Below are 11,688 nucleotides of genomic sequence, written 5' to 3'. Positions count from 1 at the left end.
CTGGTGTTTCACTGCATACTCTCACCTGCTGCTGTGCTGCTATTTACAGGCAACAAGTACGTGCGTCGTGCCGTTAGCTGCACATCTCGACGGTCATCAGGCAGCGGCAAATGGAGCGAGAGGAACCATTGGTCTTCGCCAGTCGCCGCGATCCGCGGGCGGGGAAAAGAGGACGCGCGCTGCTTCCGCGCCCATCTCCGCTTGACCGATTCCCAGCCATGGAAACTCCCCGAGCGGCCCGCGCGATCCTCTTTCTTCTTTCCTCTTTGCGTTTCCCGCGCTAGCCGAGCTCGTTCGATCCCTCTCCGGAGCCTCCAGCAGACGCGGACGAACGTGCGCACGGGATGGCGAGCATCTTCTGGGGCGGCGCCCAGGCCGACGAGGTGGCCGACTTCGACGAGCACGACCCCACCCCCTACGGCGGCGGCTATGACATCACCCTCACCTTCGGCCGCGCCCTCCCGCCCTCCGACGAGATTTGCTACCCCATCTCCACCGCCTCCACCTCGTCGTCATCGTATGAGAGCCACGGCGCGGCCGAGCAGCACCGCAGGAGGCCGCAGGACCAGGACAGCCACGGCTCCGCGGGGTACGGGAGGAGGCCGGAGGAGTCACACGGCTCCGCTGCTGGTTACGGGCACGGGAGGAAGGCTCACGACGACGACGACGACGACGGTGGTGCGTACCGGAAGCCGAAGCCGTCCCACGGCGACGACGACCGGCCCAGCTACGGCCGCAAGAAGAACGTGAGTCCTCAGCCGAGGGTTGCATGGCCCGTCCCGGCCCCACGGAACCTTGTTTACGCTTCGGAATGCTGCGTGAGATAGGCCCACCAACGCCGTTGACTCTGTTCCCCTGCTGTATTTTTCTTCAGGACGACGACGACGACGACGAGAGGCGGTCGCGGTACAAAAAGCGCGACGACGACGACGATGATGAGAGGAAGCCGCGGTACAAGAAGCACGACGACGACGATGATGACCACGAGAGGAGGCCGCGGTACAAGAAACGTGACGACGACGACGATGATGACGATGACAGAAAGCCACGTTACAAGAAGCGCTACGACGACGACGACGATGATGATAGGAAGCCACGTTACAAGAAGCACGATGATGATGATGACGACGACGATGATAGGAAGCAGCGTCGCGGGAACAACCGCCGCCGCCACGATGACGATGACTGATTATGACATGAGTTTAAGCTGACGCTAATAAGCATAGTTGCGGCGGCTTTGCATCGATGAATTACGACATTTCACTTTTTTTCCAAGCATTTTTCATTTCGCTGTTCACTGGCCACCATGCTTCCAATCGTATGCTCGAGCTTCTCTTGGAATAAAATGTGCAGTACGTTTGACCTCTTTGTGTTCTAATATGATGATTTCCCCCCCAAGGGCTGTAGAAATGCAGACAAACAGTTATAATTATGCGACTGAAAATGCTCTAGTAGTAAAACACAACACAGATACTCGCTCGTGTCGCCCCACCCCGCGGGCGACCCGAGCGCAACCCTAGCCGCTGCTCAAGTCCCTCCCAGATCCGCCCCCTCCCTCGCCGCCGCCAGGCAAAGCCCGCGCGGCGTCGGCGGCAGCGGGGCCTTCCTTTTCTTCCCTCTCGCGAGGTCTCAGCGGTGCGGGGGGCGCTCGGCCAAGGAGAGGCGTGGGGGCGCGGTGTGCGTGGTGAGCAGGCAGTGGTGGGCGCGGCGCGCCGGTGAGCAGGCGGCGGCGCGCGCGGCGACCTGGCGTCGGCGACGCGCAAGGTGCGCGGTGAGCGGGCGCCGGGGAGCCTGGCTGGCGCGGTGGGCGCGGCGCGCGCGGTGAGCAGGCGGTGAGCGCGGGGCGCTAGGGCGGGCGTCGGGGCCGGGGTAGGTTTGCGCGTGAGGTGCGGACCTTGCCGCGGTCGTTGATCTGATGTTCCCATCGCCGGATCTCGCTGCCCGAGGACGTGTTGGTGGTGGTTGTTCGGTGTGGCCGGCGAGTGCTGGGGCCCCCTCCTTGCCAAGCATGTCCACGTCCTGCTCGTGGAGTAGCGGCGCCGTGCAGTGGCTGTGGTGCAGAGTAGGGTCCAGGCAGACCAGATCCAGCTCGGTTGGTCCTGACCTTGCGCGCGGTGGTGCGAGGCGGTCAGTTTGGCGTGGTGTTTGCCTAGTTTCGGCGCGCTGCGGTGCGAGCCGGCTAAGCTCCAGTTCATTTCTCGGCTCTTCCTGTGCAGTGCGGTGCGGATCCTCGCCCAGGTTCTGCGCACGGAGGCAGGGGATGGCCGGATCTGGTTTGGCTCGCCCAGTCTGCGTGCGGCGGGGCGGCCCAGACAGGTTGGCTCGTGTTTGCCGAGTTTCTGCGAGCGGCAGTGGCAAGTCCGTTCCTGGTAGTGTGTGCATGGCCTTGCTCTGTCCGGTGGCGCTGGTAGGCCTCGGATCCAGTTTGGTGGAAGATTCAGCTTCGGATGAAAAGCCGCATTGATCTGGTCAGTGCCGACGGTAGTGGCGTCTATAAATGTCGTCTTCCTCCTTGGAGGTATTGCCGTGGAGCTCGTTTGCTCTTCATACCTCATAGCTTGCGGTCTCCGGGTGAAAATCTAAGATTTGGCTTAGCCAGATCGGGTAACGGTGTTGTCCTCGACATCACTTTCTCCTTGGAGGCGTTACCTTGGAGACCCAACGATGGATTCCGTTGGTGTGCATGTCTTGTTTGGTGGTGCTTGGGTTTGTGGTGGTGTCGGCATTTCACTTTCTTTTCTTTTTGCATCAGCCCTTGCTGTGCTTTCCTCTCCGAAGGGCTCTTGTAACACTTCTTCTGATCAATGAATTTAGCAGCTCTACTGCCAACGTTCAAAAAAAAATGCTCTAGTAGTTTACATCTCCTGTCTAGGGCACTGGTCAGCTGGCGGTTACTGCTTCCAGTCGTAATTGCCCAGCGTATTGGCAACGCTGGCCAGTAGACCGTGCATGTGCTCATGCGTGGTCCTGTATCCCGTATCAAGTTTTTTTTTTTGAGACAATATCCCGTATCAAGTTGATGCGTTTGTCTCACTTCTCTCTCTCTTTTTTATATGTCCTTGGGTATTTCCCTGGTACTGCTACGCGCCATTTCTGTGCTCATTTAATCTGGGCTTCTTGAGTTTTGCCTTCCAAGCAATCTCGGCTACCTCACAACCTCCGTGAAATGCAAGATGTCCCAGAAACCTGATTTTGTCCTGCCTGTAATCCTGACGTGTTCTTTCCTGGACACTAGTGTGCCATTTGGGTTCGGTAGTCGGGCATGCATGCGATCTACCCTGGATGTCGCATGCTCATCGACTTGTATATCCCCGAAATGGCGAGCCGGTCCTCTCAAGTTGTCGATGGTGACAGCCACGTGAACTAACTCAGCCCCATGAGCCCCGTCCAAAAAAAAAAAAAACCCAGCCCCATGAGGTTAGCTAAGGACACGGGCGATACGGCCGATGCGACGGGTGCTTGGATCTTGCTCTTGGCTACCACCGCGTGACCCTTTCACGGACCACAGGTACATGACAGCATTTTCTGCATGTGCCCACCTCTTTCTAGAACCTTCCGGATTCCGTGCCGCCGCTGCGTCACGACCCGTCTCGCCCTCGGAAGAATGAAATAATGCACGGTAATGCTAACTGGCGAGCATTCGTTGAAAAGGAACCCTCGATGAACGCCCTCACAGCTGTTCTATCGAGATCAAACGGCATTGGACCTGAAAATAAAACCAGATGATCAAGGACAACCGGTAATGCGTTGGATCAAGCGTGACCGTGTGAGAAGGCCAGGACCGAGGAACGCCGTGTCGGGACGTGGAGCAGGACACGACGCGCGACGGCAGCGACGGCCAGCCTCGAAACCTCTACCAGATTCTGGGAACAACAGACCAAATCCCATAGGTGAAGAAGCTTGGGGGCATAGCGTACATCGACAGTGTGGCAGAGACCATGGACTGCGTACTCTGCAAAGTGTTTGGAAAATGGGGAGGGCACATTGTAATCATCGTTGCCATTCTCTTCATCTTGTTTTCTTGAACTGTGTTTTGGAATGGACTTCCCCTATGCTAGTGCTCATCGAGGACCATTATAAGTCGATCAAGAACTGGCCCTTGCTTGCTTGTTCATGTCGTTGAGGAATACTAACAGTAATAACAAGGGTTAGCAGTGACCCTGCTTGGGGCGCCATGGCCGGCGGAGAAGAAGGGAAACCCAAGCCGCTCGAGTTGACGCCGACATGGATCGTGGCGTCCATCTGCTCCGCCATCGTCATCATCTCCCTCGTCTTCGAGCGCTTGCTCCACCGCCTAGGCAAGGTATACATGCGTTACGTACGATGAAGCTACTATGTCGTCTTCTTTCTTAACTGTTTCTGTGTTAACTGTTGCGTTTGGGCGCGCACGTTTGCAGAGGATGATGAGGAGCAGTAAGAAGCCGCTGTATGAGGTCCTCCTCAGGGTGAAGGAGGAGCTCATGGTGCTGGGATTCATATCGCTGCTGCTCGCCGTGTTCCAGGGGGTCATGGGGAGGCTGTGCGTGCGACGGAGCGTCATGGGCCACATGCTGCCCTGCAAGCCACCTGCGCCGGACGGCGTCGCCGAGACCGCGCACTTCGTTCTGGGCGGGGCCAGGCGGCTTCTGGCCGCTGGAGCCGCCTCCGATGATCACTGCCTAAAAAAGGTAAACATCGAACGTTCATATGAGCCATATCAGCCGTATGAATCATGAGCCATATTTTTTTCCGGATAAAGGGCATTTTTTTATTGATTCATAATGTAGCATGACGGATACAATCATAACGAGTACACACCCGGTCTTTGCATAACTAGAATGCACACATAACCGACACCGACACCAGCACACACATGCACAAAAGATAACACCAGCAAAGAGCAACGACATACAAGACCGCTATGCTTAGGTGGATGGAGAAAAAAAAAATTCAAAAACAATCAAACAAGCGATTGATGATATGCAACAACGACCACCAACGCCAACCAGCTCTTGACGACACAAGGACGACAATCAAGATTCTTTGGAAGCAATGCCTTTCCGAAGGGAACGACGCGTTAGTGCCGTCGTTGCCAGATCCAACCATCGAAGATCAGATCGTAGGTTTTCACCCAAAAGATCAACTCTGAGCAAACTCCAAGCAATGCCCTCGACAAGCTAACAATCTGAAGACGCCGTTATTTCCAGGTATAACCAACTAGGGTTAGACCTATGGTTTTCACCCGGTGCAACCGGAGGGATAGGAGGCCATGGGGTGGTGGGAGGGTGGTGAGTCCAGCACCGCGAAGTTGGGGTGGTAGTCGGGGCCACGCAGGGGAAGAGTACGCCATACAACACAAGTTGCTCGCATTGTCGCCATGCCACTGCATGCATCACCAGCATGCAAGATCTTCCACTGAATCCCGCAATCCCGGCCCCCATGAGCCCGATCAACACCATAGTAGGCCAGCACGAGCAAGCGCACCACATGTCAGCGGCCCGCGCCACCTGCTGGAAAGGAGATTGCGCGGACGCGGCCGAAGGCCGAACATCACCTATGCCACACCTCAGAGCAGCCACACCCACCGCCACGAACTAGCCGAAGGCGCACCCAACTGCCATCATCCCCAGAGCCTGATGGGCTTCGCCAGCCGGCTCCTCTAGCGGCGATGAGATGAGAAAAGGGAGTTGGGGAAAAGTTGTGGCGCTCGGGGGGCGACACGGACGTCAGTTTGAGTGACTTCCAAGACTGCTGGCTATGCTATTAACCTTGCTATTACGAGTACCCATATGCTTCGACTTCTCTCGTTGGCTGCCTGGTTGCTGGTTAGCGGGAACAATTTTAAATTCGGTCTAGTTTTTATTTCTAAGGTAGGAATTTGGTCTAGTTGACTAAAAAAGTCTGTGTTTTTCTTTGTAATGGTGCATGCAAGATCACAATTACAGGAGTGAACCAGCTGATTAAAAGATATCAATGGACTTGCAGTAGATCTTGCTATCTTAGGCTTATATCAGATTTGTTAATTTTAGCTTTGGACGTTGGAGTGAATCGCTGGAAAATGCTACATATACGTATTACTAGATGGTAAAAAGAAACTTCACATTTTCCTAGTGTGATGTGGTACCCGTGACTCCCTACTGGATCCGCCCATGAATGAGATTTTACATCAATGAGCTTAAAATGGCACTATCGTGGGAGTCTGGTTCACCAACATGTAACCACAATTCTAAACAAAGCAGAGTATATACGAGAATAGTTGAATGTTGATAAATGCTTAGAAATATCCACCGCAAAAGGCTTAGAAATACCGCAAAGATTTCAGAAAATTCCAAGAAATTTACAAACTACACAACACTCAACTTCTGCATTTATCCTAGGTATTTGGTATTTGATGGGTTTTCCATCTTTAACAGATTGGCCCTTATATATATATAAATATTCATTTGATATTCCGCATGTAGGGCAAAGTTCCGGTACTCTCTGTTGAAGCTATTCATCAGTTGCACATATTTATCTTCATCTTGGCGGTCACTCATTTTGTTCTCAGCGCGTCTACCATTATTCTAGGAACTGTGCAGGTACTAAACCTCAAACTATATGTGTATTAACAAGTAATCTATCATGTTCTTCCTATTGATTTTTTATCAATTATCATCTAGACGAGAAATTGGCATCACTGGGAGAGCAAGATTCATGCAAATGGTGATAATGGTATGATGCCGATAGTTTTAGAATTTGAATAATGATAACTTCACCTTTGTTTTTCTCAACATAAAGTTGTGTCCACTATTTCCTGATGATATTTAAGATTCATTATGTAGCTCCTGAAATGATCAAGCATGTTCAAGAGTTCAAGTTTATTCAAGACCATTTTAAAGGTCACAAAAAACGGTGGAGGATATTTGGTTGGATGGTATATTTGAAGTATCAAAACATTATTCATATTTCATCTGTTCTTGATTATAGTTGGATTATAAACTAATTCACCTTTTTTAGTGTTCATTCTTCAAACAATTCTATGGATCGGTCACTGAGGAAGACTACACAACAATGCGACTTGGTTTCGTCATGGTAACTAGCCATATATTACCATCAATGAACGTCACATATATGTTTCCATATCATTGGAACTAATTAACATTTTATTTGTTTCCTTCTCACAGAAACATTGTAACCCAACATTCAATTTTTACAATTACATGATCAGAGCGTTGGAGGTTGATTTCAAGAAGGTTGTTGGTATTAGGTAAGTTATCAATGCTATTATTACAAAATGAATGTCATGTTTTTTTCTAAAGCATGACTTTTGGTATTTTCATTTTTTGATTTAGACAATAACTACTTTGCATGTTGTTCTTATGTAGTTGGTACCTCTGGGCATTGCTCATGGTATTCTTGTTGTTGAATGTTCAAGGTTTGTATCACCAATGGTTGCAAGTTATGGCCCATTCACAACTTTGTTTATTGAATTTTCATTTTTTGGTTGTATTCACTACATAATATTATATTACTCATGCGATAATAACACTATTCTTTTGTCATAATTGTAGGTTTGTATGTCTACATTTGGATATCGTTAGTTCCATTCATTGTAAGTAAACGTGAGACATAATGCAAATAGAAAAATGAGCATAATGAGATACACATATTTTCAATACATAATATTGCCAAGCCTTTTTTTTGTAAAATTCATAATTCTATAACGAAGTAGGACTTCGCCAAAGTACACCAACCTTTACAGTGAACACAATTGTTGTTTATAACAAGGATCGTGCATAAAGGAATAACTATAACATCGATTGATTTTTTGGTAGATGCTACTTTTGGTTGGAAGCAAGATGGAGCACATCATTACAGAATTGGCTTACGAGGTTGCACAAAAGCATACGGCGATTCAAGGAGATTTAGTAGTGGCTCCTTCAGATGATTTCTTTTGGTTCCATCGGCCAAAGTTGGTCCTTTTGTTGATCCACATTGTCCTATTCCAAAACGCATTTGAGATTGCACTATTCTTTTGGCTCTTGGTAAGAATAATATGTTAACTAGGCACCAATCAAACTAACTTCTAGTTTTGAAGACAATAACAATATGATGAAATTGCATAGACTATAAGTTTCCGATCGAGCTTGTTCTTGAAAGTTAGTCCAATTCTTGTATATGTATATGTAGAACTAACTGTTGCATTGCCAACCATGCAGGTGACATATGGATTTAAATCATGCATCATGGGAAATCGAGCATATGCTATAGCTCGAGTTGTCATAAGGTAACATAGGAGTAACTAGTAAATCACAACATCTTGATATTTTAAGAAACTCATTATTTGTTTCCTTTCTTTCAGTGTCATTAGCCAACTCGTTTGTTGTTACATCACCCTACCGCTTTATGCCATCGTCTCTCATGTGAGTTTATTTTCTAAACTATGTGGATTGCCTTTGAACTTCTTTGAATATTTAGTGATTGCTCAACTCAGTAGGTCTATGAGTAACTAATTCTTGGTAACAAAAAATTTATTTACTAGTACAATATTCTATATACGAATTGGTACATATAGGTGATCATATAACTTATTGTTTATATGAATAGTTTGTTTTCCTAAATTTGATGCCACCATGTAGGTATTTACTAGAATAATTTAACTAACTGCCCTCAATCTCTATGTTTACACTCTAATTCAATTTTCATAATGGTAAAGATGGGGAGTTCTTTCAAAAGAGTTATGTTTGACGAAAACGTGACTGAAGGCCTTGTCAACTGGGCTGAAAAGGCTAGGAGACGCAGAGGAATCCCAAGTAGAACACCTGCAGACGTAGGCAACTCGCAAGTTGATGAGGCAAGTGATGTTGCAGTTCAAATAACAAATGCACATGCAGACTCATTGGTGAAGTAAAGGACTGCTAGGCTAATTACATATTTTGTATATGGCCATTCTTGCAATACTACAATTTCTTTTACTTGTACAATGGAAATCTACAATTACATGACACATATCCTTGGATAATTTTGGTTCTTGATGTGTTTTGCACATTTACCTCTAACTTACTATAAATTAAAAAATGACGTAATATATGGATCTACACATGTGAAAATGATAAGCTTTTAAAGATAACAACATTGTCGTCTAGTCATAAATAATATTAGAGACCAACTATGGTCTAGGGGCGGGGGGGGGGGGATATTCTTATCGCAAATTTCTACTTCCAGTTTTAATATTGGCAGTTTTGAGAGCAAGAAAACTAGGACTATACATGCCAAAGAACTTAGCAAGCAAGTTAACAAGAGTACCAAGAGCAAAGAATAACAACTAGCAAGTAAGTAGGAGATGGGGGTAAAGAGAATGCAAACACTCGTGATGCAAGAATGTTTTTCCCGTGGTTCAGATAGTTGGCAATATCCTAAGTCCGTGTTGACGAAGGCTTCAAAATAAAGGTTCTAGGAGTACAGGGTCCCTTGTGTCATCTACCAATCATGTCACCCACCAATTATGTTGTGGGCTGGCCTAGAGATCATATCATCGGGCCCCATATTCACTAAATAACTAGATACAAAACCAAAATACATTATAGGTATATGACCAAGAAGCTCGATTATTACAACAATAGCGAGGAAGTTGAAAAGACGAACTTAGTACATCGGCCCTAGACATTATTCGTACATAAAAGGCCTCAATCAGAGTGGTAATGGAATAAGCGGAAGCATAACAGTAGCAGACTCAATACAGACATTGATACACTTGGAACACATCGTAGTCATCGAACTCAGTGACATCCCCTCAAGCATAGGGATCGTCTTCGGGGCCTGGCCAAATCAACAAGCCAAGTGAGTACATCGAATGTACTCCCAAAAAGACAAACTTAGGCAAAAAAATGCACATTCAAATGCAGGCAAAGCAAACAGTTCAACCAGAAATATGAAATCTGGAAAGAGCATTGTATAATAAAACTGTATAGACAACCAAAATATGCGTCAATACAACATCACAGATTTGTGACATAAATCAGTACAATAAGTAACTAGCATGTCGGGATCAACACAAGGTAAATGTTAAGCTGGGATCGACGTAAGTAACCACCGAAACGAGCATCATTAGAAACTAAATATTTGTCCGTGGGGGGGGGGGTGTAAATAGTAAATAATATAACCACTAAGACGATGTCGCAAGGTAATACAGAATCAGTGGGATCATATAAATATTCTTTAGAAAGAACCACAAAAACGAGCATTGCGAGACACTACATAATCAACGAGATCAACATAATCAACATAAAGCAAGAGTGGCAGTTCCACCACTCCCCGTACATAGTTTTTAGGAAAACCACACCAACAGTCCAGACCTGGAATATACTCTAAAGAATAATTTACATCTCCTCAGAACTAACATGAAGAGCAAGTATTTTGATCCAATGATGCTCATGTTTTAAAAACAGGAGTTGGCTGAGTAGCCTTTTTACTGTTTTGTAGATCTTTCTTAGATTTCCCCCCTTTTCTCCTTCCTCTTTGTAACATACTATTTATTAATGAAAAAATTACCATAGAACTATAATTCTATGGCGTGAGGTTAAAAAAACACTTTCCGTACAACTTAGGTTGGCATTTTTATTGATAAATTGAGTTTTTCTCCAAGTTTGGCTTAGACCATAAGTGTCACTAATCCCGATCCTGTCCATAGCATTGAAACGGCTATTTCAAATAATTGGATCCCGTAGAGGTTGTATAGTGCACCCATGCGGGAAAGTATCCTTTGAGAGGATGCCTCACCAAGATGGATCTCAAGACACATGCTTCTATCACTTTACCTTGCAAGGTTCTACCTTATGTTGAGAGAGAGGAGCCGAACCTCATGACCTTTTCCCGTGATGTCAAATATCCCTCTCGAGATTCTATCAAATACTCACCTTGACCGGTCAAGTATCTCGACAAGCCAATTGATGATCATCCCTTTGATCATCAAATCATCACATTTGCTCTATGGGTAACATAAATATAAATAATGACTTGAGACCTTGTGATATGAGGCAAATCCTGTAGTTGCCCGATCTTCATGAATTGGAGGTGGACTAGAGGAAGGACATGAATAATACAGAGGGAATCGAGAGAAAACATGAGGTAAGCACTCAAATCAACACCCATAGATGCAATAAGAGATACACATTGCTACGTCTTGAGCTTGCGTTGGTTTTCCTTGAAGAGGAAAGGGTGATGCAGCAATAGTAGCGTAAGTATTTCCCTCAGTTTTTGAGAACCAAGGTATCAATCCAGTAGGAGGCTCCTCAAAAGTCCCACGCACCTACACAAACAAACAAAGAACTCACAACCAACGCAATAAAGGGTTGTCAATCCCTTCACGGCCACTTGCCAAAGTGAAATCTAATAGAGATAGTATGATAAGATAAATATTTTTTTGGTATTTTATAATATAGATGCAAAAAGTAAAGATGCAAATAAAAGTAGATTGGAAGCAAATATGATAAGAGATAGACTCGGGGGCCATAGGTTTCACTAGTGGCTTCTCTCAAGATAGCATAAGTATTACAGTGGGTGAACAAATTACTGTCGAGCAATTGATAGAAAAGCGAATAATTATAAGATTATCTAGGCATGATCATGTATATAGGCATCACGTCCGCAACAAGTAGACCGACTCCTGCCTGCATCTACTACTATTACTCCACACATCAACCGACTCCTGCCTGCATCTAGAGTATTAAG

General features: G+C 46.6%; 2 protein-coding genes across 2 annotated transcripts; both read left to right on the top strand.

Moving 5' to 3' along the window:
- The first annotated feature begins 119 nt into the window (after positions 1 to 119).
- On the top strand, positions 120 to 1,365 carry LOC123138246 (uncharacterized protein At5g39570). The gene is made up of 2 exons (XM_044558177.1): positions 120 to 746; positions 875 to 1,365. Exons 1-2 carry the CDS (start codon positions 345 to 347, stop codon positions 1,187 to 1,189), a joined length of 717 nt encoding a protein of 238 aa, XP_044414112.1. The 5' UTR covers positions 120 to 344; the 3' UTR covers positions 1,190 to 1,365.
- Positions 1,366 to 4,174: 2,809 nt separating this feature from the next.
- LOC123138245 (MLO-like protein 1) lies at positions 4,175 to 8,869 on the top strand. The gene is made up of 13 exons (XM_044558176.1): positions 4,175 to 4,303; positions 4,398 to 4,667; positions 6,441 to 6,557; positions 6,639 to 6,690; positions 6,801 to 6,892; positions 6,976 to 7,050; positions 7,143 to 7,225; positions 7,344 to 7,393; positions 7,530 to 7,570; positions 7,794 to 8,003; positions 8,178 to 8,245; positions 8,321 to 8,381; positions 8,675 to 8,869. Exons 1-13 carry the CDS (start codon positions 4,175 to 4,177, stop codon positions 8,867 to 8,869), a joined length of 1,443 nt encoding a protein of 480 aa, XP_044414111.1.
- The last annotated feature ends 2,819 nt before the right edge of the window (positions 8,870 to 11,688 follow it).

The sequence above is a fragment of the Triticum aestivum genome, chromosome 6B (genome assembly GCF_018294505.1).
Source record: "Triticum aestivum cultivar Chinese Spring chromosome 6B, IWGSC CS RefSeq v2.1, whole genome shotgun sequence".
Classification (NCBI taxonomy): domain Eukaryota; kingdom Viridiplantae; phylum Streptophyta; class Magnoliopsida; order Poales; family Poaceae; genus Triticum; species Triticum aestivum.
The sequence above is the reverse complement of the archived record's forward strand: the minus strand, read 5'-3'. Positions and strand labels throughout refer to the sequence as shown.

Bases quoted from the DNA above. Each gene is read 5' to 3' on its own strand.
- LOC123138245 (XM_044558176.1), top strand. From the start codon at position 4,175: ATGGCCGGCGGAGAAGAAGGGAAACCCAAGCCGCTCGAGTTGACGCCG. The intron at 6,558-6,638 runs GTACTAAACCTC...ATTATCATCTAG, and splicing joins TTATTCTAGGAACTGTGCAG to ACGAGAAATTGGCATCACTG. The intron at 7,571-7,793 runs GTAAGTAAACGT...ATTTTTTGGTAG, and splicing joins TATCGTTAGTTCCATTCATT to ATGCTACTTTTGGTTGGAAG.
- LOC123138246 (XM_044558177.1), top strand. From the start codon at position 345: ATGGCGAGCATCTTCTGGGGCGGCGCCCAGGCCGACGAGGTGGCCGAC. The intron at 747-874 runs GTGAGTCCTCAG...ATTTTTCTTCAG, and splicing joins GCTACGGCCGCAAGAAGAAC to GACGACGACGACGACGACGA.